Raw genomic sequence first — 27,585 nt, 5'->3', positions numbered from 1 at the left:
AGACTCGGCTAAGTGTGACCTTACTTTGAGGTGCTGGGAATGGCAGAGTGGTCTTCATAATTCTGGTTGTTATAAGTGTCTAGCACGGGAGACATCCCCCGTCACGCAGACTGTAGTCGCACCTCCACAGATCTCCAGTATCATCTATTGATACTGGTAATGGCTCAAAAGAGCCACCACTTACGGGCTATTCATGCCCATGCCACCTTTTGGGTGGCTTAATTTTCATCAATCAATCAATCAAGTGTCTAGCATCATTGGTGTCTTCGGTTTCCTCTGTGGCTGGTGACGTGGTAACATCGCGCGACAATGTTACTCGGACAAATCCTTTTTGCCCACGTAGCGAAGATGGCGTCAGCTGGCCGGATGCGGACGGTTTCTATGGTTCAACCATTCTGCTTTCTTGCTCTCTCTCACTTGCCTTGTGATCCAGAGTAATCTGGTCTTTAGTGTGTGCTGGTCTGGTAGAAGTAGGTAGCGGAGTGATTCAAGTTTGATGCCGTCAGCGTCACGTGAGGTATCGAGGGAGGGACGTCAGAAACTTAGTCGACCAGATCACATCACATCCACCGCAAAGATGACTCGCCCAAGGCAACAGTGAAGGAGGGAGGGGGCGGCGGTCCACGGTCCCTGTGACGATGTGGTAAGACACTCGCCTGGCGTTTCGCTAGCGCTTTGGCCTGGGTTCGTATCCTGGACCCGGGAGGATTTATTTGGCGCCAATCGTTAACTGTAGCCTCTGTTCACCCAGCAATGAATGGGAAGCTGTGTTTAAACGATTTGGCGGGTCGTATTCCGGGGAATATTAGGATACAGGCCCTGACCGAAACGCTATGCGTGCTAGTGACTGTACAAGAATGTAAGAACTCTTGTATATATAAAAAAAATAAAACAGGCTGTTGGACGGGGCTGCTCGCAGCCTGACGTATGAATCACAGCCTGGTTGATAGTTATCTTGAGATCTTGAGGTCATCTTGATTTCAGAGCTTAGTGGCCCCGCGGCCCGGTCCTCGACCAGGCCTCCACCCTCAGAAAGCACCCCGTGACAGCTGACTAACTCCCAGGTACCTATTTACTGCTAGGTAACAGGGGCATCAGCATGAAAGAAACTCTGCCCATTGTTTCTCGGCAACGCCCGGGATCGAACCCGGGACCACAGGATCACGTGCCCAGTGTTCTGTCCGCTCAGCCACCGTCAGCGAGGGGGTGAAGCGCATATTTTGCCACTGCGAAGCAACATTTGTCCCCAAGATGACGCACAGATGTATTTTGTTCCACTTGTGCGTCAGTCAACCTCGGTTCGCGTGACTACTCCTGAATGGTTTACAGTGTAAACTTTACACCCTACCATCATAGGGTAAACTTTGACTTGGGTAAATACTGGTTCGGTAACAGGGTTGTTGATTTGTGGAACTAATTACCGCGTAACGTGGTGGAGGTGGGGTCCCTCGATTGTTTCAAGCGCGGGTTGGACATGTATATGAATGGCATTGGGTGGTTATAGATAGGAGCTGCCTCGTATGGGCCAATAGGCCTTCTGCAGTTACCTTTGTTCTTATGTAACGAGGTGGAGTCCCTCGATTGTTTCAAACGTGGGTTGGACATGTATATGAGTGGAATTGGGTGGTTATAAATAGCTGTCTCGTATGGACCAATAGGCCTTCTGCAATTACCTTGTTCTTATGTTCTTATCATACACGCAATACAGAAAGATAAGTGTATTACTGCGGAGACACTTGAGAAAATATAAGATTCAGGGGTGTTAAGGGGTGGATGACTAGCGTGTTTTAAATGTTTATTAAAATGGTTTGTACGATGTAGTAAATCTCTTCTGAATTTATCAAATGATTGTGTTATATTCGTAGCTTAAATTTTGTTAAGATGTGCTCAAAAATCAAACTGAGGTGTTAACCTGTGAGGTGTTAACCTGTGAGGTGTTAACCTGTGAGGTGTTAACCTGTGAGGTGTTAACCTGTGAGGTGTTAACCTGTGAGGTGTTAACCTGTGAGGTGTTAACCTGTGAGGTGTTAACCTGTGAGGTGTTAACCTGTGAGGTGTTAACCTGTGAGGTGTTAACCTGTGAGGTGTTAACCTGTGAGGTGTTAACCTGTGAGGTGTTAACCTGTGAGGTGTTAACCTGTGAGGTGTTAACCTGTGAGGTGTTAACCTGTGAGGTGTTAACCTGTGAGGTGTTAACCTGTGAGGTGTTAACCTGTGAGGTGTTAACCTGTGAGGTGTTAACCTGTGAGGTGTTAACCTGTGAGGTGTTAACCTGTGAGGTGTTAACCTGTGAGGTATTAACTGCGTTCATATAATGTTGTATCTTCCATTAAGTGGCTGAGTGAGTGAGTGTTGCCCGTTAATTATGAGTGATGAGTCATTACCCCTAATGAGTCCAGCCCCCACTTAAGCTAATTGAGAGATGCTCATTACTTTTATACTCACTACATTACTTTAAACACTTTCCATGAAGCCTAACGCAAACAGAGGGTTAAATACTGAGACATCAAAGGATTTAAATAATTTGTTTAAGCAAATTAATGTAATTATGCAGGGAAGATCATCGTTTTGAGCAATAAGGTGACTCGAACCAGCGGTCACGGTACTCCCCGCTGCTCAGTTCCCTTTCTTTTCATGCAAGCGAGTCGGGTTATTGAATGTAATTTTGCTGCACGTATCGTAGGCAGGCGGGCCTTATCGAACAGTAGCGCCTTACCACTATTAACTGATAGTCTGAATAACGAACCCTTAGCCTTTCGTGACCTAGTTTGTAAGGCTTGGCTATAAACCTAGGCCTCCAGGTCAGCCTCGGTCCAGGTCTGTCAGCTCCTATCTACGCGAGGTTGTTAGTGGGATGTCAGCCTTGACGCTAGGTATATTGACTCCCTGATATCGTATTCTCATTGGTGGCGTCAGCTACGCACATAGACGGCACCTGAGAAGGGTGTGGTATTGGCTGCTCTCAGCAGGGAAAGCCTGCGCCTAGGTGACTATCAGCTCTGTGATGCGACATGCTCAAAAACCACTTATCTTCATTAAGTAACGAATAATTTTATAACTTGGGGGGGGGGGGGGGGGAAGAGCTAGACACAATATATCGTTGCGAGAAGTGAAGAGACTAAGACAAAAGTTAAGCAAAGATCCGATCCAACTAGTCAATTCCACTACCTACCTTACCTTGAGGTGCTTCCGGGGCTTAGTGTCCCCGCGGCCCGGTCGTCGACCAGGCCTCCTGGTTGCTGGACTGATCAACCAGGCTGTTAGACGCGGCTGCTCGCAGCCTGACGTATGAGTCATAGCCTGGTTGATCAGGTATAATCACTAGGAGCAGAGAAGAGCGTGTTTGTAGAGTTAGCCTAATTACAGTAATTTCTACAGTAATTTCCTGGTCGTCTTCGTAATAATACACAAGTGTCTAAATTGAGATAGCTGGTCAAACAGCGCAGCACGAGGAATTTGAGTACTAGAGATGCAGTAAGGAGACACCCAGTTGGAATTGGACAAGATTCAGACTGAGACCATTCAAGATCTCACCATGGATAATACGAGATGAAGCTGAAGTCTTGTGTTGGTCACAGGAAACCGGAAAACCTACAAGATAATTGTATTGTCTCTAATGTGGCTGTCTTCCAGAGACGTAAGACAGGGTAAACAACCAACCCGTCCTTCTAATATAACGTTGCATTTTGACATATAGTCTACCCTAAGGCCAAAAATCGTCGTACTAGAAAACGGTAGCGGCTGGCGAAACTAGAACATGTTGAGAGAAGCGAAAATATTGCGTCACAAAGTATGTAAGATTCTATAACTGGGCAACGAAGATCAAACAAGACAGCAGGGTGGGCAGACTGCATATTTGTAGACCGTCGGGAAAGCCTTGACACAGTACACCACATAAGGCTACACACACTTTTTTTGGAGAAGTAGGATAAAAGTGTACCTGTGCACTAAGGAAACTAAAGATAAAGATAGGGTTTAGGAAACTAAAGAAAAGAGAGAACATGCCTGGTCATTTCAGTGACCAGGCATGTTACCAGCGAAGTTCTACAGCATTCATTCTTATTGTATATAAGGTATTACTAACAATTTTAACAATATCAAAACCCAGTTGCGTCTGGATAAGATCTTTTTGTGCCCTTGGTAATTACTTTGCACTACCGCTCACAAGATGGAGTATCAGAACACAGAGATCACACTAACGTGATGCATCAAATGAATAAATCCACAAGGGCCGGACGCAGGTTCGAATCCTCGTCACGGCCCTTGTGGATTTGTTCATGGGGTATGAGGCTGGCAATAAAATAACTGCCGCTAGAGGCAACAATCAGTCTCATGTAGTAGTGGAGAGAGACTTTATACACAGCTTTGAAAGGGTTATATGACGACCCAATGGGTTCGAAACCTGTACACCAGCCGTTTAAAGGTTGACAGGCTAGATTGAGGAGCTGAAGCTCAATCTGCACACGCAGTGATAAGAGGAGATGGGGATAGGGGAAGACATATGAAGTAGGAGAAAGAAGAAGACAGGAGAGAGGGAAGGAAAAAGGCAGACAGCTTACAGATAAAGAGAGAGCGAGCCATATTTAGCCAGACTGCAGAACCTGATCTTGGGAGATAGTTCTTACACACACAAATCGCACTAGGTAGACATTGGGTAGAAATCACACTAGGTAGAAATCACATTGAGAAATCACACTAGGTAGAAATCACATTGAGAAATCACACTAGGTAGAAATCACATTGAGAAATCACACTAGGTAGAAATCACATTGAGAAATCACACTAGGTAGAAATCACATTGAGAAATCACACTAGGTAGAAATCACATTGAGAAATCACACTAGGTAGAAATCACATTGAGAAATCACACTAGGTAGAAATCACATTGAGAAATCACACTAGGTAGAAATCACATTGAGAAATCACACTAGGTAGAAATCACATTGAGGTAGTTGTACTGGGATCATTGACGCTTGCATTGTGTAGATTATGGAAGGCTTTTAGCAAAGGCAGATCCTAAGATGGGCTGGAGTTCGTAATTACAGTATTATTGCTTGTGATTTACCTTGCTTCTCGTAAAGCCCCCGCCAGCTGCCTGAATGGCTTACCAACATTCGACCAAATAAGATGCTTAAGTCTTGCTATAATAGGGTAATTAATTCAACCCAATAAATGGGTTGACCCCTGCACTGTAGTGGGGAATTTGTCCTTGCAGAGGGCTGTAACTAGTTAATAAAGCAAGTTGTGTTGGTTGTATAGGCTTAGGGTGTTCATGGGTTGTGATGTGATGGGTTATGTTACTGCTGATAGGAAGTTGATGGGGTAGTGCAAACCACTACCCAAAGGAGAGTTTCCGGTGCAGGTAAACTTGAATGTTAGGGTACGAGACTGTGGCCTAGACAGCTGACATTGAACACTGTGCTGCCAGGCGTCTTTTGTTAAATATCAGGATAAGGTTCTAAGCATGGGAAACAATATAATTAATTAATGTGTGAATTATTCTCTATACAACCCATCCAGCAGCCTACCTAATAGACGCATTTATCACTTTTTTAACGTACTGGCCAAAGGAGTCTTGCTATGCGTAGCCAGACTTCGAAATTCCCATTCCAAATGGGAATTTTCTCGGATATGAGCTTATATATTAACGTATTGTGCATATTTAGGCGAAGTTTAGGTTTTGTTGGCAATTATTTGTATATGTAGTACGTGGGTGAAGCATTTACAGCGTTGTGGTTCGAACAGATGTCGTCAGCAATGTTCTGTTTGAGATGTGTTCGAACGTCATCAGTTGAGTCGTGTGTAAAGCATTTTTCATCCATAAACAGGGGGTTAAGCGGCTACGTGGAATGAACGTTGACCTTGTTGATGAGGACGGGTTATCATTGCACTTTAACACCACAGAACCAGTGATTGTTCAAACCAATGGTTCCCAACCGGTGGGTCTAATAGGACCATTCCCAAACAGGCTGGGAACCCACTGTTCTAGCGTTTTGTATGGTATAATCCTACGTTATTGATAACGCAGTATAAATTAATAACCACCTCCCCCCCACCCCACCCTCCTCGTTCTATAACCAATTAGGCTGTGATTAGACTCGTTCTATAACCAATTAGACTGTGATTAGACTCGTTCTATAACCAATTAGACTGTGATTAGACTCGTTCTATAACCAATTAGACTGATTAGACTCGTTCTATAACCAATTAGACTGTGATTAGACTCGTTCTATAACCAATTAGACTGTGATTAGACTCGTTGTATAACCTCTCGACATGCCCAGTCCTTCACTCAAGGCTATCACTTTCTTTCCCTTCCCAGCTTTTTGTTTTATCTGCCAGACGTCTCTGGAGGCATCTACATTCCTCTCCCTTGCTGCCTCCCTCTCACCCCCTACCCATTTTTTTCTATCGAGCTCCCTGCTGAGCTGCTTCCGTATCAGTGGTCGTCTCACTCAACTGAATTGCGCTGTTTGCCTTGATAATTAAAATAAGGTTATGAGTGTGCTGTCATATACTTTCCACATCATACATTGCGTTAGGATTGCCTAGTGGCTTGTACACCAGTTTATCCTGGTTGTCATTGTGACAACCAGGATAAACTGGTTGTCTCTTTCAAGAGGCAAAACATGCCTCTTTCCTGGCATGATCTACGGTCAATCCCAGGGGGGTTGAAGTGGCCGAGTACCGATCATTTCTCTATCAGTCTTTGTAGCTCATCCAATCCTTACAGGCTTAAAGCGTTTGTTTATTATTTTCTTTCCTTTCGCATGCACACCCGGCATAAACCCAAAATTATTTGTCTCGTTGTCATTGGCATGCAAAGGCTGAATGCCTCGGAGGAATTCCATCATGTTTTGCTAGTGGTGTGAGAGAGATACGACAGTGAAGGTCGGTGTTTGGCCCAGAACTTGTGGAGCGTGAGGTGGGGTGGCGGGCCTCTACATGTCCTAGGCTAGGGAGGGGGAGGCCCTTGCTATATTTGAGTACGCTGGCTGTAGTGGAACGGGCTCACCATAGCCCGTGCTACTTGGAACAGAAGGTGAATCTAAAACAACAGTAGTGGTGTAGTGGATGAGTTTACATCCAGTTATTCATTGTAACATTTCTTACTAGATTTCCCCCCCTGGGCTAAATTCAAACATGTTAATGTTGTTTAGTGTATATTAATAATTTGGTTAGTGTACATACCTGCTGCTGCTGGGTATGTAGACTGGGGTTCTGGGAGTTCCTCCCCAAGTCCGCTCGACTTGTCAAGTTTACACAAGTTTATAAATAATGATTTAGGTCTTAAAAAAAAACATGAATATCTGACAATGAGAATGCGATTTAAAGGACTAATATAAACTAATCATCCGATTAAATGAGAACATTGTACGCAATTAATCTGCCAATGTGGCGGGAAGTGCTACTCTCTCCTAGTTGTGTACAGTTCTTTTACAGTACTTCAAACGTCGCGACATGTACAATAATTGATACAAATATTTATTCAGGTAAAGTACATACATACAAGGTGAAATACAAAAGTTGATGGATTTATAGATAGAGCTAGTACATACAATGCCTAAAGCCGCCACTACGCAGTGTTTCGGGCAGGAAAGCGTTGATCCTTCTGCCTAGAACCTCCATGCTTGGTAACTGTATAAAGAACACAACATTTTGTCCAAGGCTTTTCCTTAGGATGGACAAATTAATCCCCCTCACCCTAAAATAAATGTGTGTGTGTGTGTGTGTGTGTGTATTTTGCTTCTGTCATATACCAACAGTACTGAAAGAGTTGAGAGTTTTTGGTAATTTAAAAAAATGTAATCTGGTTATTAGATACATGTCCTTGAAAACAGTAGCAAGCGGATGTAAGAGAGGGGCGGGTAACGTGTGTGTCCCCCCTCGTCTTTAATGTCAGCTGACAGAGTTGTTGTTTTTAGATTTAGCTACTTAGAACAAAAGTTCTAAAGTAGTACGGGGTATGGTGAGCCCGTAGTGTACTTACCTGGCACAGGAGCGTGGCTCTGACTCCCGCTGACAGAGTGTAGGCGGTGATTTGCTACTTGGGGGATGTGGAGTGGTAGGGGGTGAGGAGGTATTGTTACTGGCAGGTGGAGCCGGGGCTCTTATCTGCGTGGATCAGCCCCTACCCCCCCCCCCTTCCCCCCCATCTCTTACTTGAAGAGCCCGAGGAGCGTCGGTGGGACTGAGGAGGGGCTCAGATAGTTGGGACGGGAAGGGGGAGGATGCATGCCGGATGGGCAAGATATATTAAGGTATACGAGATAAATGGGTAATGATAACGTATAGATAAGCTAGTGAGGTCTTGAGTAGAGGGTCGACCACTGATCTACCCCCTTAACCCCTCTCTTACCACCATCTTAACTCCAAATTCCCATCTTAAACCCCACCCCCCCACCCCTTCTCGCTATCATCGGGCCCCTCCTTGTAATACTACCTTGTTTTCTGATCGCACACGCACGCACGAGTTACACCCCACCAAGGTGGCTGACTGGACAGCACGCTGGACGCGTGATTCTGTGGTCCCTGGTTCGATTCCCGGCGCCGGCGAGAAACAATGGGCAGAGTTTTTCACCCTGATGCCCCTGTTACCTAGCCGTAAATAGGTACCTGGGAGTTAGTCAGCTGTCACGGGCTGTTTCCTGGTGTGTGTGTTGTGTGGGGTGGGGAAATTAGTAGTTGGTAACAGTTGATTGACAGTTGAGAGGCGGGCCGAAAGAGCAGAGCTCAACCCCCGCAAGCACAACTAGGCGAATACAACTAGGTGAATACACAGTCAAGTAACTGTCATAGGAGTGACAAATTTCCTTTCGTGTAATGACGGTTTAAATGTTACCACGAACTCTGTTTATGTTTAGTCTTTCCGGCACCGCTCTCGAACCAGTCATCTGGTACTAGTTGTTTTTCCTGTGTGTGTGTGTGTGTGTGTGTGTGTGTGTGTGTGTGTGTGTGTGTGTGTGTGTGTGGAATACCTTGACACTTTCCATCTTGTGGCGCCTTGACTTCATCGTCACCCGGTCACCCGAGACCAGCTGATTACAATTTCCGAGGCTCTTGATCACTGATCACATTAATGTTTGGTAACTTGTATTTTGTGGCGGCGGTGTGGCTCTGGTGGTGGGGGATGTGGCTTTGCTCTGTTGGCTGTGGCTTTGGTGGCGGAGTGTTGTTGCCTCAAGGCCGACAGATGGCACCACCTTGGGCGCGCTCTCCATAACAGGTATGGACAAGCTATCCTCCCTGACTTTTAGGTTTGTTAGGCTATACTATATTACTCAAACGTGTAATTTAAGTCCATAAATATTCGCGTTACAGTGGTCTGTCGGCCATTTCTCCACAGTGCAATTTGACGAGTGGAGTGTAGAGGATTTTTTTTTCTATCCTGAAGGGTAACAAGTACAGTAGTAATATTCTAATATTATATACTGTGTGTGTGTGTGTGTGTACTCACCTATTTGTGCTTGCGGGGGTTGAGCTTTGGCTCTTTGGTCCCGCCTCTCAACTGTCAATCAACTGGTGTACAGATTCCTGAGCCTACTGGGCTCTATCATATCTTCACTTGAAACTGTGTATGGAGTCAGCCTCCACCACATCACTTGTGTGTGTCAAGTGATAGTCAGGGTATGTGGTTCAGTATTTGGCAGAGGGAACGTGCTGGGACTCTCTTAAACAAACTTTCCGGATTAGTGTAATTGTCACAAATTATTCCAACTCACGGTCCCGGTGTAAGCTTTTAACATAAGTGTGCAATCGTCAGGTGTGAGTCTGGCACCCTAGAAGCTCCCAGGACACGCAGTAGGCGACTGGGGGCACTGGTGGTGAGTTGGGACACGGGTGGTGGTGGTGGGGAAGATGTTAATAATAATAATAATAAGGGGAGGTGGGACCAGGAAATCTGCTTAAAAGGCTAGAGTACAGGTTTAAGTTGGCAACAAATCGCGAGAAGCTTATGCTTCTATTTCAGAGAAGCTCCAAGGAACACACACTCGCTCTTTTGTTTCCTCCTCCCGAGGAGAGAGGGAGGGAGGGAGGGAGGTAGGGAGGGAGGGGTTAAGCACTTGCCGTGTTTCCCAAGGAAGGCGGTCATCGTGCTAGAGGCAAGTAATCCATTTATCTGGGGTGGTCACGTGGTTTTCTCCCGGTGTGTAGTACATGTGCGCCAGCGGGGCACGGGAGGCGCCAAAGAACACACACACACACACGCACACGCGCGCGCACGAGAGATCTGGTCTAACACCTTCCCACACGTGTCAGCGCTTAGTGACCGTGTGTGTGTTAGACTAGGCTGGTGAGCTAGCAGACACACACAAGACAAGTGTGGTATTGTTGCACCAGGAAGGGGTGGGGGGGGGGGGGGGGGTGAACAGGTACGGGAGTGAAACTACAAGTATTAAGAGGCCCCCAAGGCGAGGTCTCCAGCTTATTACCACAACTTTCTCCTCGTCTGGCAGCCAATCTTATAATATATCCGTTGATCTAAACCCGTTTAGCATCCCGGCGCTATTGATGTCAGTAGTGTACACACATGATAGCAAGTCTCTCATTCAAGAACAAAAGTAAGGGAAGTCAAATATATACCAGCACTGTAAATTAGCGGTTGTAGATATTTAATTGCTACGCAAATTGTCCCTTTTGCAACATGGCTAAAAGTAGCTATCAAATTTCTTGTAATGTAAAAACTTTTTACAGGAGGTAATTGAGGAAGACTACTTGACGTCCTGACACTCTTCTTTTCCGGTAAATAGCGTTGTACAGGATTTAGAATAGGTTATCTTGATGATTTCGAGGCTTAGTGTCCCCGCGGCCCGGTCCTCGACCCCCAGGAAGCAGCCCGTGACAGCTGGCTGACTATCAGGTACATATTTACTGCTAGGTAATAGGGGCATCAGGGTGAAAAAAACTGCCTATTGTTTCTCGCCGGCGCCCGGGATCAAACCCGGAACCACAGGATCACACGTCCAGTATTCTGTCCGCTCAGCCACCGGCTCCCTTGGACCCCTTAGAACCAGAGAACCCTGGGCCAAGATTAAACAATCACGCGGTACACTTCAATGCTGTCAAGACTCGAATTCGTCAAGCAAGTTACACGAGTACTTATGAAGCTGTACATCTTTTCTCAATCTCTGAGAAAAGTATCTCTCGAGAATCTCGCGGTCTTGTTTACACATATTTAAGAGTTTGAGTTTCGAAGCACCAGGAGGCTATTTATAAGAATAAAATTTGATTGATATATTTTGATACTCGTAAATTGTTTAATAAATGTAAAGGAAGCTGCCAAAGATTGAGAAGACGTACAGGTTCGTAAGTAGATGCGTAACTGCTTGATGAATCCAGCCAGATCCCGGGATCTTACGAGCACTGGAGTCTGGCACGTGGTGAGTGATCTTGCTGACGTTAGAGGGATTCAGTATGATATTCGAATATTTGATTGATCTTCTTAGCTAAGACGGTCGGCCGAGCGGACAGCACGCTGGACTTGTGATCCTGTGGTCCTGGGTTCGATCCCAGGCGCCGGCGAGAAACAATGGGCAGAGTTTCTTTCACCCTATGCCCCTGTTACCTAGCAGTAAAATAGGTACCTGGGAGTTAGTCAGCTGTCACGGGCTGCTTCCTGGGGGTGGAGGCCTGGTCGAGGACTGGGCCGCGGGGACACTAAAGCCCCGAAATCATCTCAAGATATAGATAGATATAAGGCTCTTAATCACAAAACAAATAAACACTTAAGTTGTTTAGAGTGAAATTAAGTAGCCCCTGCGTTGTTCTGGGACCCGCGATGCTCTAATCACTTGACACCTTAGTCAGTCAAGCCTGTGGCGTCTAGTCTGGCTTTTGAATGTGTGTTCCGTTCGCTCGCTCACTCACTGGCTGGCTCGCTCACTTGCGTGTTCATTTTGGTGTGCCAGCTGGGAATGCTCTCAACTCTTGGGCTCTGTCTATTGGCTAAGCAACTGCAAGTACTCTGCGCCTTCCCGATTAACACTATCAGTTTATTTTTTATACTGGGGTGGGGGTGGGGGAGGTCCCTACGACTTAAAAGGTCATATGTACGCAGTTTTAAACTACCTCAGGTAAATGTTTACAACGTTGCTGGTAGATTGTGCCAATATTACAAATTCCGTACACGTGGTGTAATTTAAATGTCGACATTTTGTATGATCGTTAATATCTTTCTCTCGTGTAATTAATTATATTTATAGCAATGAAGCATCACCCATCTGAAAATAAAAATTACCTTGTGCAAATATAATCGTATGGCCTCTATATATATATATATATATATATATATATATATATAATATATATATATATAATATATATATATATATATATATATATATATATATATATATATATATATATATATATATATATATATATATATATATATATATATATATATAATATGGTGGTGGTGAACGCTGCCAAATATGGGATTCTGACGTCATTTGGAAGCCATATTGAACCACAGAATTTGAAGCCGCAAGAATGTTTTAAAAATATTATTCTACCAGGAAGCCTAACTCATAGACCGGGCCACGGGGACATTGATCCGCGAAACCAATGGATCAATGGTAAGGTAAAAAGCAAGGTAAACACAAGATAGATCTCTAAGACACCTCATGAACACAAACGTGATATCTAGGCTAAGAAGAGAGATATTCTGAACTACAGTATTGTTATCACCCTAGTTACTGTATTTCACCCCAGAGGGTGGTAGTTTGAGCTATAAGTTAACAAAGTGACACATTAAAAGTACATATTCAACATTTATACATGTAAATGTCAGTGTCAGACCACGGAGGAAGAATTGAAACATGAATTTCCTTAAGTATTATCGTATATTAATACATCTTCAGCCTTCTGAAGATGTATTAATATACGAAAGTACTTAAGGAAATTCCTGTTTCAATTCTTCCTCCGTGGTCTGACACTGTCACATTTTTAATCACGTGTTTTTTTTTCGTTATTTACACACATGTAAGTGCGTGTGAACTTGATTAATTATGTTGTTGGTGTCGAGAGGTAGAAGAGGCCTTGTTAGAGGGGTGAATAGTGCCAGGCTTCAGGAACGCTGCTACTGCCTCCCCCTTGTTAATAATTGTGTAACTAGCGTCAAAAGATTGTTGTTTGCTTAGCTAAACGAACTAGGGAGTTCGGTTCCTGAACCAGTAACCTCTGTAACCCATTACACCACCTCTTTGTGCCTCTGTAACCCATTACACCACCTTTTTGTGCCTCTGTAACCCTTTACACCACCTCTCTGTGCCTCTGTAACCCTTTACAACACTGCCCACGGGATGGGTATAGGGGTTGGACACACATGAGTGGGATTGGGTGGTTATAAATAGGAGCTGCCTCGTATGGGCCAATAGGCCTTCTGCAGTTACCATTGTTCTTATGTTCAGAATACAGAAAGAAATAATAGAAATGTTTATCTCATGTCTTGATGAAACAGGTGTTGTCTTACTACTAACACCTGGTGTACACAGGTGTTGGTGGTAGACAAGGATGGATTATTTAACACGGGTGGTACACGCACAAGGGGACACAGGTGGAAGCAGAGTGCCCAAATGAGCCACAGAGACGCTAGAAAGAACATTTTCAGTGCCAGAGTAGCTAGTAAATGGAATGTACTAGGGAGTGATGTGGTGGAGGCTGACTCCATACACAGTGTCGAATGTAGATTGATAAAGATTAAGCCACCTAAGAGGTGTCACGGGCATGAATAGCCTGTAAAAATGTAGATATGATAAGAGCTTGAGAAGCTCAGGAATGTGTACACCTAGCAGTAAAATAGGTACCTGGGTGTTAGCTGTCACGGGCTGCTTCCTGGGGGTGGAGGCCTGGTCGAGGACCGAGCTGCGGGGACACTAAAAGCCCCGAAATCATCTCAAGATAACCTCAAGATAACTTAACTAACCTGAAGCAAAAGCTTATTAGACCTCCAGTGCGTGCGAAATGCTGTTTTAACTCCACTAAAGCATCTGTATGTTGACGTTGGCAATAGCGTCCAAATTGAGGTTTGCACAAATAGCAAGGACTGGTTCCGGCTTATTAGTACCCTCGGCGTTGGCTCTCAGTTTCTAAAGCCATTTTTGTTTTCCTGAAATTCCGGTTTTCAAGTTCGTCTGATCAATATTCTTCTCAGAATTAAATTAGGAGAAAGTTGTTAATAGTATTTTGCGTGTTGTGTACATGTTGTAGCAAGGCGGAAGTGTAGGGTAGTTGTGAAGGGGTCATGATGTGTTTTGTATAAACTTGGTGAGTGAAAGTAAAATATGTTGGCACTCGGCCACGGTGGTGAGAGGTTGTGGCGGATGAGGTTGGTGGTTGAAAGGGGGATGAGGTTGATGGTTGAAAGAGGGAGGGGTGGGTGGCAAAAGTTGAAAGTTCAGGTAGTTACATAAAAAAACTGCATTATATTAGTGCTATGATATTCCTCCTGATGCAGTGCTGGAGAGAGCAGATAGTATATAGGTGTGTGTGCGTACAGTATGATGCTCGTGCTGATGTGTATTAGTTCAGGAAGATATGTTTCTGCAGGTGGTAATGTACTGTATTACGTGTATGGTGCGACACTGGTGTTCAGGCACGTGTTGTATGGTGTGTGTGTGTGTGTGTGTGTACTCACCTAATTGTACTCACCTAATTGTGCTTGCGGGGGTTGAGCTCTGGCTCTTTGGTCCCGCCTCTCAACCGTCAATCAACTGGTGTACAGATTCCTGAGCCTATTGGGCTCTATCATATCTACATTTGAAACTGTGTATGGAGTCAGCCTCCACCACATCACTTCCTAATGCATTCCATTTACTAACTACTCTGACACTGAAAAAGTTCTTTCTAACGTCTCTGTGGCTCATTTGGGTACTCAGCTTCCACCTGTGTCCCCTTGTTCGCGTCCCACCAGTGTTGAATAGTTCATCCTTGTTTACCCGGTCGATTCCCCTGAGGATTTTGTAGGTTGTGATCATGTCCCCCCTTACTCTTCTGTCTTCCAGTGTCGTGAGGTGCATTTCCCGCAGCCTTTCCTCATAACTCATGCCTCTTAGTTCTGGGACTAGTCTAGTAGCATACCTTTGGACTTTTTCCAGCTTCGTCTTGTGCTTGACAAGGTACGGGCTCCATGCTGGGGCCGCATACTCCAGGATTGGTCTTACATATGTGGTGTACAAGATTCTGAATGATTCCTTACACAGGTTCCTGAACGCCGTTCTGATGTTAGCCAGCCTCGCATATGCCGCAGACGTTATTCTCTTTATGTGGGCTTCAGGAGACAGGTTTGGTGTGATATCAACTCCTAGATCTTTCTCTCTGTCTGTTTCATTAAGTACTTCATCTCCTATTCTGTATCCTGTGCCTGGCCTCCTGTTTCCACTGCCTAGTTTCATTACTTTGCATTTACTCGGGTTGAACTTCAACAGCCATTTGTTGGACCATTCACTCAGTCTATCCAGGTCATCTTGTAGCCTCCTACTATCATCCTCTGTTTCAATCCTCCTCATAATTTTTGCATCGTCGGCAAACATTGAGAGGAACGAATCTATACCCTCTGGGAGATCATTTACATATACCAGCATTTACATATACCAGTGTGTGTGTGTGTGTGTGTGTGTGTGTGTGTGTGTGTGTGTGTGTGTACTCACCTAATTGTGCTTGCGGGGGTTGAGCTCTGGCTCTTTGGTCCCGCCTAAGTGTGTGTGTGTGTGTGTTCCCTATATCACTGGCTGGCTGTGTGCACAAGATCCTTGTTTTAGGTCAAATGTATCCATACTACTTAACCTTCCATGCCTAAGTAGTTGTTGTTGATGGAGATTAAGCCACCACAAGAGGTGGCACGGGCATGAATAGCCCGTAAACATGCCTAAGGCTTTCTGCTTATTCTTAAAGGAGGGGGGGTGAGTAGCATTGCAACCACCGTCTTGCACCCTGCTCGTTGAGGATATACTAAAAATGAACTATTAGACTTTCTCAGTTACAGCATGCAAGGGAGAAAGTAGCATAATTGTTTGGAGGGTAGATTGAGTTATTTGTGCCTGTACTGATGGTGTGTGATATTGTCTTGCGTATTAATATATTCAGTAAATGTTTACACACGTTGTTTGTCAAGTTATAACCGGACCACACACTAGGAAATGAAGGGACGACGGCGTTTCGGTCCGTTCTGGACCATTCTTAAGTAAATTGTGAGAAGACCATTCTCAACACAATCGACTCGAGAATGGTCCAGGACGGACCGAAACGTCTATGCCCCCTTCATTTTCTAGTGTGTAATCTGGTCAACATATTCCAGCCACGTTATCGTGAGTGATCATGTGCAAGTTATAACCCACGGTGGTGGTCTGGTCAACATGGTATATACTCTACTTGCACTGTTGTTGAAAAGTTTGACCTCGTAGCATGAGTGGTAGACGGGGACACGTGTTGTGGCATAGTTTGTACCTGTAATACTCTCCAGCGAAGCTATTCACCTTAATGGTGATAAACATATCTCTCTTTCTGTTGGTAATGGGGTTATTCCGATGGTGTAACTGGTCAGAAGTTTTGTGTGAACTTACTCGAGTATAAATGTACAATTGAGTACGAATACAAGTTATTTGATTTGTTTGATTCGGTGTAAAAAAAAATGGAAACACATTATATATTTAATTGCAGAAAGATGCAATGTACTAAAAGTTAACAAACTGGAGAGCAAACAGAAAGCAGGAAGCTGTTCTGGAGTAAAATAAAGCGAACTGTTGAAGGTGTTGTGCCACGCAGTGACTCGGAAGGCGTAAATAAAGTACGCGGTGTGGTGGTAGCGTGTATTAGCGTGAGTTGTAAGTGTGTGGGGTGCCGGGCACCATGCCAGGCTTAGTGTGTTCAGGGCCCCCGCCCCCCTCGTCCACCACCACCACCTCCAATATGCCGTCCACTCTCACCACTCCAACTGACACCAGTATCGAGGCTTCCTGGCGGCCACTTCCCGCCCCAACCACAGTGCTTCCCTGGCCGGACTCTGAATCAGGGATAGAGGATTCTCCGGGGAGTTTGGATGGTAGCACCAGCAGCATGCCTTTATCTCCGCCCATCCCCATCCCCAGTCCTCGTCGCAGTAGCCTTCAGCCCTTCCGCACCTGCGTATCTCCACCCTCTGAGGTTGAACAACACCCTCCCCCAACAAGCGTCTCTGCACCCGTGTCTGCCCATGAGGACGACTCTCCGCCATCTGCAGCCACGCCCCCTGTCGCTCCTGGACTCGTCAAATCTTGCGACGACTGCAAGAACGAAGGAAGGCGTGGATTGCCCACCATACAGATATGTCAGGTACAGTATGTGGCACCGATTGATTGATAAAGATTAAGCCACCCAAGAGGTGGCACGGGCATGAATAGCCCGTAAACCGCTTGATGTCGAGGTTATATGTATGTATACGTATACAACAGGTGAGGATAGGCATGTATACTTCGGCTTTTCATATTTATCATTGTGAATGGTATTTGTCCAACTTTACTATTATGGTTTTGATGTCCGACTTTGTGAATATATTATTTCAAATAGACAACGTTCCCATCACGCACTTGAAATCGCAGGTGGCAGGAGCCAAGCCGCCAGTTTAAGAGGTGACTCGTGTGTGCTTATCTAAACACTCACTACGGGGAAGTGAAGTATAGCTCTTTATGCCCCACATTCTCTCTCTCTGTTATACTTGGTACTCTTTTGATCGCGTTCCAATTCATTCGTAGTTGGGCACGTTGTGAATGGATGTGGATCTTCAACATTTTCTTTCAGTACATTCCACTTGTTGATCACCCATACAGGGTATGACTATTTCCTTACACATTACACTTCGACACATTTATATTCTAATACGCCACAGCCCCGCTCCTGTGCCTGGTAAGTCCACTACGGGCTCACCATAGCCCGTGCTACTTGGAACTTGTTCCGAGTAGCTGGATCTATAACATCTAATACTCGTGTCCAGTTTTCCGTGTATATGTCTCGTCAGTATTTTGTATGGCGTGATCATCATCTCCTTTCTACCCCATGGGATGCAAGACAGATTTTTCCGTCCTCTTATCTCATAGTTTAGTGAATAAATCCACAAGGGCCGTGATGAGGATTCGAACTTACGTCCGGGATCATCCCAGACGCTGCCTTTATCGACAGAGCCACGACATGGTAAAGGCAGCGTCTGGGATGATCTCGGACGCTGGTTCGAATCCTGGTCACGGCCCTTGTGGATTTATTCATTTGATGCATCACGCTATTGTGATTTTTGTGTGTCATAGTTTAGTCTTTTTAATTCAGGCTGTGGTCTTGTTGAAAACTAATACATATTTTCAGGTATAGTTTTCTACGTCACGAGGTGCGGGTTCTATGCAGGTTCTGCGTCACGAGGTGCAGGTTCTGCGTCACGAGGTGCAGGTTCTGCGTCACGATGTGCAGGTTCTGCGTCACGATGTGCAGGTTCTGCGTCACGAGGTGCAGGTTCTGCGTCACGATGTGCAGGTTCTGCGTCACGAGGTGCAGGTTCTGCGTCACGAGGTGCAGGTTCTGCGTCACGAGGTGCAGGTTCTGCGTCACGAGGTGCAGGTTCTGCGTCACGAGGTGCAGGTTCTGCGTCACGATGTGCAGGTTCTGCGTCACGATGTGCAGGTTCTGCGTCACGAGGTGCAGGTTCTGCGTCACGAGGTGCAGGTTCTGCGTCACGAGGTGCAGGTTCTGCGTCACGATGTGCAGGTTCTGCGTCACGATGTGCAGGTTCTGCGTCACGATGTGCAGGTTCTGCGTCACGATGTGCAGGTTCTGCGTCACGATGTGCAGGTTCTGCGTCACGATGTGCAGGTTCTGCGTCACGATGTGCAGGTTCTGCGTCACGATGTGCAGGTTCTGCGTCACGATGTGCAGGTTCTGCGTCACGATGTGCAGGTTCTGCGTCACGATGTGCAGGTTCTGCGTCACGAGGTGCAGGTTCTGCGTATTCAAATGTTGGCATCACACTGGCAGTGTTAATCATCACACGTCCCTGTTAAGGTTTATATATGCCGCTCTGTGCTAACTTCCCATATGCTGCGGATGCTATTCTATTTATATAGTTTCGTTATTAGGGCTGACATTCTACCAGATTCCTGTTGTTTCTCCCCCCTTATGGTGTAGAGTCCATCTGGTCTGTCTCACCTTAGTCATGTGTTTACCCACTCCTAGTTCATTAGTATTATAGGCCAAGGTCTGCCTGTAATATGTCGAAGGTGCCAATTTTACATTACTCATTAGTTATGAATCATCTGCAAACATTGATATGCAAGAGCTCACTTCATCGGGTAGATTAGTAACAGTGAGTCAGCGATGGTGTTTAGACTTTAGAGAACCACTTTTGTCACATCCTCCCAGCTTGACACCTTCCTCTTTCTTCTTTATGGTTCGTGAAGTTTGCATGAAGGGCTCATTACCCTGATAACTACACAGCCCCTTTCCTGTCAAGTTATTTCGTATTAGATTCATAATACGTGTAATTCAGTTTTTTTTTCCATTATCAAAGCTCCTCTCTCGATCTTAAACACTAATCTTTCATAAAGAACAATATCAAATACATTTTGACAATCTTGAGAACCGCAGGCTCAAGTATTTTTTTTTTCATTTCACCATTTTGCAGAACTATAAAGTTTGCGGGGAATTATTTTTCCTATTAAATCCATGTTGCTCTACCCCCTTAATGAAGTTATGCCGCCATATTTTCCATTATGCTATTTCTGATTATTCCTGCATGGCCTCAGGTATGTTGTATATCATTAACAATGGCCTATAATTCGGTGACGGAGCCACAAATAACTACAGCATCTGTTAAATACATTGTTCAGTTTCGCCCCCCGGTTGAACTGCGCCTCCTCTCCGTCGTAAATGGAAAATAACTCCTCTGTTGTCACGTTAATAAAATAACGTAACGTTAATACGTTAACGTTACGTTAATAAAATTGCGTAAATTGTAAAATAACTCCTCTGTCGTCAGTACCATGGCATCTAAAGTGACTCGTTTTAATATATTGTTCACATTTTCACTTGAATGTAATGTTTTCATCTCTTGTACTGACGATCGCACTTTCCTTTCTATTGAACTTACAATGCTTTGTCAGTTTCCCAAATGGCATGACGTGGACCCATTGTTTTTACCCGCCCTCCTACGAGCCTCTCGCCTCGCTCACAGGCAACGGGAAACACGGCACACTTTCCTGTTCTTATCTCAACCACTTGGGCTGGACGGTAGAGCGACGGTCTCGCTTCTTGCAGGTCGGCGTTCGGTCCCCGACCGTTCAAGTGGTTAGGCACCATTCCTTCCCCTCGTCCCATCCCAAATCCTTATCCTGACCCCCTTCCAAGGGCTATATAGTCGTAATGGCTTGGCGCTTTCTCCTGATACTTCCTTCCCTTCCCTTCCCTTCCCTTCCCTTCCCTTCCCTTCCCTTCCCTTCCCTTCCCTTCCCTTCCCTTATTACAGCTTTCGCATATATCCTGTTGATAGAACAGTTGCATTGGCGACCGTTCCTCTAGTTCGTATCCTCTCTCCCTCCCTTCCAATGAACACAAAAGTCAGTCTCAAGCTTTGGTGAGTTTATGGAATAGTCAAAGTTACGCAGTTTGATAACGGAGGCCATATCGTTAATCTTCAATAATAAAAATCGCTGAATCGGAGCGTGATATTTAGTCGTTTCTTAGGCTTAGTAAATAGCGTTCTTATTTAGGTATTAATGGTTGTTATTTAAGTCATTTTTTTCTAAATACAATGGTTTCCACTTTTTTTCCGGCGGGATTCTACTTCGCATTAACCAAGCTTAACATTTTTAGTTTGTTGTTTAATACAGTGGAATGTAGTAAAAGAGGCAATCATGTACATTAGTGCAGCATTCGGGAAGATTGCCCCAAATGCTGTTGAAAGTGCAGATTTTGCGAGAAATATTCAGATTGTTTATAATGGTGACTATACATGTTGTTAACGGGTTTGCGTGTCCATGTGTGGGTGATAGGTGTGCGAGGGTGACCTTGACCCTTCAAACAGGCGGTGATCTACGCTGGGACAGCGTGCTGTAACCCAACGAATATTGGTGGTGGTGTATTAGGGGGCAGCTACACTACAGGGTCGTACCGAATGAATGCATATACTTAATGAGCCGTCCAGGATCAGTATTGATTTTACACTGTAGGGGCATGAGCGATGGATACCTGCTGGATAGGGTTCTGGGAGTTGTTCTATTCCCCTAGCCCCAGGGCCAGGCTCGACTTGAGAGCTTGGTTCAACAGGCTGTTGCTTGTTGCCATTGGTGGAATGGCAGCGTTTGTCCCACTCAAGCTGAACTACTGATACGTTTCACCTCATGCGTCGTCGGCTTGAGTTTGATCCCTTGAATACCTCTTCATGACCTGTGGTAGTGTTTAGACCCCCAAATACTGACTGCTCTGACGTGTCTCTGCCTCAAATCTTACGAAAACAGCCTGGCTATTGTAAATGGCCGCTATGCTATAGTAGTGTTATGGGGCTCGTGGGCTTGGATTGACAAACCACAGGTTGAACAGCTTAGGAGGGGTGATAGGTGGATTCTAACGGATAATCGGCTTGCTCGGTATGACCTTGAAGCAGCGGACGGTTATACGAACAGAACGTGTCATAACTACACTTAACGTATTTGACCTGCCTTGCTGGCAATCCAAACTTTTTTGCTGTTTATTATTAGTAGAGAGCTTAAGAAATTTGCTTAATTTTGAATGTGAAAGCTTTGAATTCCATGTTGTCAACCTACAAAGTTGCATCTTTGCCAGCCTAAATAGTGGCATACCAGTTATACAAAGGTGTGTATATTTCTGGGGGCCAGTTGATATAGGACCTAGCAGTCTTTATATATATATATTATATATATATATATATATATATATATATATATTATATATATATATATATATATATATATTATATATATATATATTATATATATATATATTATATATATATATTTTATATATATATATTTTATATATATATATATATATATATATATATATATATATATATTATATATATATATTTTATATATATATATTTTATATATATATATATATATATATATATATATATATATATATATATATATTATATATATATATATATATTATATATATATATATTATATATATATATTTTATATATATATATATATATATATATATTATATATATATATTTTATATATATATATATATATATATATATATATATATATATATATATATTATATTATATATATGTCGTACCTAATAGCCAGAACGCACTTCTCAGCCTACTATTCAAGGCCCGATTTGCCTAATAAGCCAAGTTTTCATGAATTAATGTTTTTTCGTCTACCTAACCTACCTAACCTAGCTTTTTTTGGCTACCTAACCTTACCTATAAATATAGGTTAGGTCAGGTTAGGTAGGGTTGGTTAGGTTCGGTCATATATCTACGTTAATTTTAACTCCAATAAAAAAAAATTGACCTCATACATAGAGAAAAGGGTTGCTTTATCATTTCATAAGAAAAAAATTATAGTAAATATATTAATTCAGGAAAACTTGGCTTATTAGGCAAATCGGGCCTTGAATAGTAGGCTGAGAAGTGAGTTCTGGCTACTAGGTACGATTATATATATATATATATATATATATATATATATATATATATATATATAATATATATATATATATATATATATATATATATATATATATATATATATATATATATATATAAATATATATATATATAAATAAAAATAATATAAATAAAATATTAGTTATAGTTTTAAGGGTTAGTTATATGTAAAATACTGTATTTCATGAAATCATATTTTTAAATCAAATCAATAAATTTTCTTCTTCTTATGAAGCATGAACTCAAAATTGAAAGTACAGAAATTTGCAGCAAGATTAGTGCCAGAACTATTCAATAACTTAAAGGCTTTATTTATGAATGTAGTAAATTTATAATCGGGGAAAGTGTGCATAAAAAGTACAGTACTGTACATTAATTACACGAGAGGTATGAGCATAGGTTAAGAAAAGAACGGAAGCAGATATGATCACAAATTATAAGATATTGAGGGGAATTGACAAGGTTGACAAGGACAGTCTCTTTAAATTAAGAGTAAGTATGACAAGAGAACTTAGATGCATGTTGGGAATGCAAAAATTCAAAGAAATGCAAGGAAATAGTCATGGACTGTATAGGCAGTTAACTAGTAGAATGCACTGGAAGAACAAGTTGTGGAAACCACCTTCATCCATAGCTTTAATATCAGATTTGACAAAGAATTTGAGTGTCTGGAAAGTTAAATTTTAATACAACAGATACAACAAGGAGAATAGGTAAGGCATTAAGAGCTAGACCTCATTTGGCCCTTTTCACTGTTTGGTAAGACATGTCACTACTGCCTCCTCCAGCACCACCTCCAATCCCAACACTCCTGCCACTAATACCACAACTTCAAGAATGTGTGTCAGAAAGGCAACTTCAAATCACTGCAATATCCGAGATGAAGCAAATGCATATAATAGAGAACTTAATCTTCCAAAGTGGATTCCAGATAATCGGAAGAGAAGGGCCAGCTGGAAGTTGTGGCAGCTCTGTTGCTACTCTAAATCCAATGAAAACTGAAGGTCAGGGATGAGACAGCAACAGTGGCAAAGGGAGTGGCAATAGCAAAGGGTTGGCTCGAGCTTTTGTGTGGATTATGTACAACTGAAAATAAGGGAAGTGATGGCATTTCAGTCCTTTCTGGATCATTAGCAAGTAGTGTAGAGAGATTGAGAGTAATAGAAGGAAGAAAGAAAGAAAAGGTTATTTCACGCTTTCATCTTTGTTTCATGATCCATTCAGAACTACAATCATTGCTCCTAAATATATCCTGAAAGAGAGGTTTATTATCTATTGCAATTTTGCAAGAACACAGAACCTCTTAAAATAATTGTCAATATTCCATATTCATAAATGATAGGTACCTAATTTATTTAAATGTTTATCAAATTATCAGGCAACCCCCTCCCCTCTCTTTATGTATTACTAGCTAATGTATTTCTTCATTTTGTTGGCAGGATGATTGTCCAAGAGATACTATTGACGAGTCTGCAGTTCCTCCAGTACCAAAGAATGGTGGGTGTGACTCGGAGACTTCAGAGTTGGTGGGAACAGAAAATACTCAGCCGCCTAGAGTTCCAGCATCACCCACAAAGTGTCCACAGAATCGCTCGCCTATTAACTCCTCCCCACCGCCCAATGATGTCATCCCAACGGACATGTCTGATACAACAGAAAGTGAACCCGACAGCAAAATTACTTGTAAGTTATTTATTTTTTCATACATTGACATGTACTTGTTGAATGATACATTTAGATATCTGAGCCCGACTGCCAGAGTAGAAAAACTCAAAATTTACTGCAGGCATGGGAGACTTTAATTTAATAATACCGTTCAGTAGGTATAGTACTGTATTTCAGATAATTTGCATTAGCAGATAGTCTGGATTTGTATTTTAAAAAGATTCACCTTTGTCTGCAATTGAAATAAATCTAGTTGTAGTGAATTTCAAGAACAATAAGCAGGTATTGCCCCAGCTTTAGAATCAGTTTTCATCTTTGTACTGTAATCCTAAAACTGCAGTTGTAGATTTCAGAACTAATTAATTTTGTTTATTTGGCTATGTTTTGATTTGGGTTTGTACAGTGCATCTGGGGATGTATTTAATCCTCTCAAAACACTGTTTTAGGTCTCTCAATTAAACTTTGCCTTGTTATCAGTATAGAGAATAAATACTCGGATGAGAGAAGATTTTTTTTTTTTTATGTTTACCTACCTACGTTGTGTGTACCTAGTGTAACTTTTAGGGATCAATGGTCCAGTGGCCCGGTCAACGACTAGGGGCTAGATTCACGAAGAAGTTACGCTAACACTTACGAACCTGTATATCATTTCTCAATCTTTGGCGGCTTTGTTTACAATTATTAAACAGTTAAAGAGCTCCGAAGCACCAGGAGGCTGTTTATAACAATAAGAACAGTTGATTGGCAAGTTTTCATGCTTGTAAACTGTTTAATAAATGTAACAAAAGCCATCAAAGATTGAGGAAAGATGTGCACGTTCGTAAGTACTTGCGTAACTGCTTCATGAATCTGGCCCCAGGCTTCCTGGTTAGTCGTCTGGTCAACCAGACTTTTGGATGCGGCTGCTCGCAGCCTGACGTATGAATCACAGCCCGGTTGATCAGGTATTGTTTGGAATACCTGATCCTAGGAATACCTCTTAGGTTAAAGTGGTTGTTAAGGAAGAACTTGGTAATAAAGTCCGGTACTTTACTTGGTACTCCATTTGTTGGATATCTTTATTAGTGAGACATGAGCAGAATTTAAACATTTATATTAAATACAAGGTAGAACTTTTTTTTATAAGTGTGGGGAGAATGTATTTATTAATATTGTTTTAAGAATGTCTTTATTAATAATATTTTAAGGATGTCTTTATTTCACTATTTTGCTAGGAAAAACTTTTATTAGGCAAGATGTCCGAGACTAAAGACTCGACCATGAGCAGCATTTTTCTCTAGATAAAGATATAAATATTTCAAGCCTTTATTAAAGTAAATAGTTCAGAAAAAGTGATGGCAAATGTTAATTAAAGGAATATGATTTATTATAATGTATATTAAAAGCTAAATATTTGTTTCAGGTTTACCCTCGGGAGAATCTGTGGCATGTCCCAACCAAAGTTCTCACCATCAGGGTCGAGAGATTATCAACACGGTCTATTCTCTTCCAGTGGACACGGTTTTCACACACCTGTTTACGAACTCAAAGTTCATGTTGGATCTCTACGCAGCCAGGAGTACCTCAGGCAAGGATTATCTAATATTTTACAGATTGCCATTGTAGGTCTTTGGTTAGTTAAGATGTAACATAGGGTTGGTATAACTACAGGTATTTGGCTCTTACTCGGTTGTTTTTGAGGGAAATGCAACACCCCGTATACCTCAAAAACTGTTGATAGGGAGGAAGTTGGGAGGGTAAGTAGGAAGAGGAGGTTGAAGCCAATTCCATCCCCCATTTTGAAGAAAAAAATGATGAAATAAGTAATGCTGAGAGAGGGTGAGAGAGAGAGGGGGTTAGCGTTCAATCCTCGATAGTTCCTTTTCCCTGTCGCATCCAAAATCCTTATCCTAATCCCTTCCTAGTGTTATATAGTCGTAACAGCTTGGTGCTATCTCCTGATAGTCCCCCCCCCCCCCTTTCCCCATAATCATTTATTGGTAAGCACAGGTTTCCTGTACCTCCAACAATGGGAATTATTATACTGTATGGCATTTTTATGGAGGTCAGGGTTACCTAAAGTTATTACGGGTGCATGTAAAAATTTACATGTTATTTTTGTTTTTTACCACATGGTTGAATTTGTATTTACACCTGAATAAAAATAATTGCATTTTTATGACAGCATATGTGATATGTCATACAAATACAGTATGTAAAATTTAACCAACATTTTAATTTGGCATTCAAAACAAACTTGAGCACTATCGGATTGAAATGCCACATTGTTCATATTCAGAAATATAGTACTGTACACATGCAAACAGAGATGCTTTAATACTGTGTAAATGTTTTCCAGATGTTGTAGCAAGTCCATGGCAGAGTAACCCAGACACCAACCAAAAACTCCGCCAGGTTATGTACACCCTGACACTTCCTCCTAATAGCTTTGGACCCAAAGTTTCTCATGTCACGGAGACACAGGTAAGGTTTGTTAATAGTTTTTATAGTTTACATTAACTAGTAAAGTCCTAGGTACTTAGAAATATACATTCAAAGTTATAAAGGGGGGTACCACCTCTGGTGCAATTATAGGGACCCACAGCCTCAGAGAAGGGAACACAGAGCATTCAGGGAAAAACTTGCCATTTAACTCTGAATACGTAAGAGTGTTCGCTTCTCCTACCACCCCCCTTTTTTTATGGTGTACACTTTATTATGCAAGGTTATACAGTTACATATCTGATTTTATACAAAAAATTAACATTAAGAGGACACAAAAAAAGTATAATATACTGACTATGCTCAGGCATTTGAATTGCAGTTTGTTTATATATTTTCTAATTTGCTAGTGTTGTGATAATACATCTGCTGGAACATTTTATTTAATATATACAAGAAAATAACTGGTGTAATACACTTGATCACTTTCATTACTGTATGTCAGCATTGCACATCTTACTTTCATGCAAGTGTACTCAATATACATTAGGCTCTGTCTATACAAGGAAAGTGGTTGTGGAGAATGTTGTGGTCAAATGGTGGTGGTGGTCTCCAGAGACCTCCAATAGTCCTCAAATGAGAGATTTGATAAGGTCAGTTAGGTCAAGGCAAGATATCATGGATTATGCATTACAATACAACAGCTGTGCAGTATATGTTTCTGCAGTATTAATTTAGCAAGAGTAGCAGTAGTGCTGGAGTTGCTGTCATTGTGTTTGGTGGTGTTGTAGTGTTTGGTGACCTGCAGACATGATGCTCTCTTAATGATTTCTTCTT

The 27,585-nt window shown here is 42.6% G+C and overlaps 1 protein-coding gene across 4 annotated transcripts in view; it reads left to right on the top strand.

Annotated features, from left to right (window-relative positions):
- The window catches only part of LOC123755329 (protein Aster-B), a 150,439-nt gene that overhangs the window by 111,635 nt on the left and 11,219 nt on the right, over positions 1-27,585 (top strand). For all 4 annotated transcript variants that reach the window (XM_045737856.2, XM_045737858.2, XM_045737855.2 and 1 more), the window contains exons 8-10: positions 24,102-24,345; positions 25,730-25,894; positions 26,666-26,790. In XM_045737856.2, the coding sequence (XP_045593812.1) occupies positions 24,102-24,345; positions 25,730-25,894; positions 26,666-26,790 (534 nt within the window). The remainder of the gene's footprint in view (positions 1-24,101; positions 24,346-25,729; positions 25,895-26,665; positions 26,791-27,585) is intronic.

The sequence above is a fragment of the Procambarus clarkii genome, chromosome 20 (assembly GCF_040958095.1).
Source record: "Procambarus clarkii isolate CNS0578487 chromosome 20, FALCON_Pclarkii_2.0, whole genome shotgun sequence".
NCBI lineage: Eukaryota > Metazoa > Arthropoda > Malacostraca > Decapoda > Cambaridae > Procambarus > Procambarus clarkii.
This window is presented reverse-complemented; position numbering and strand designations above follow the sequence as displayed.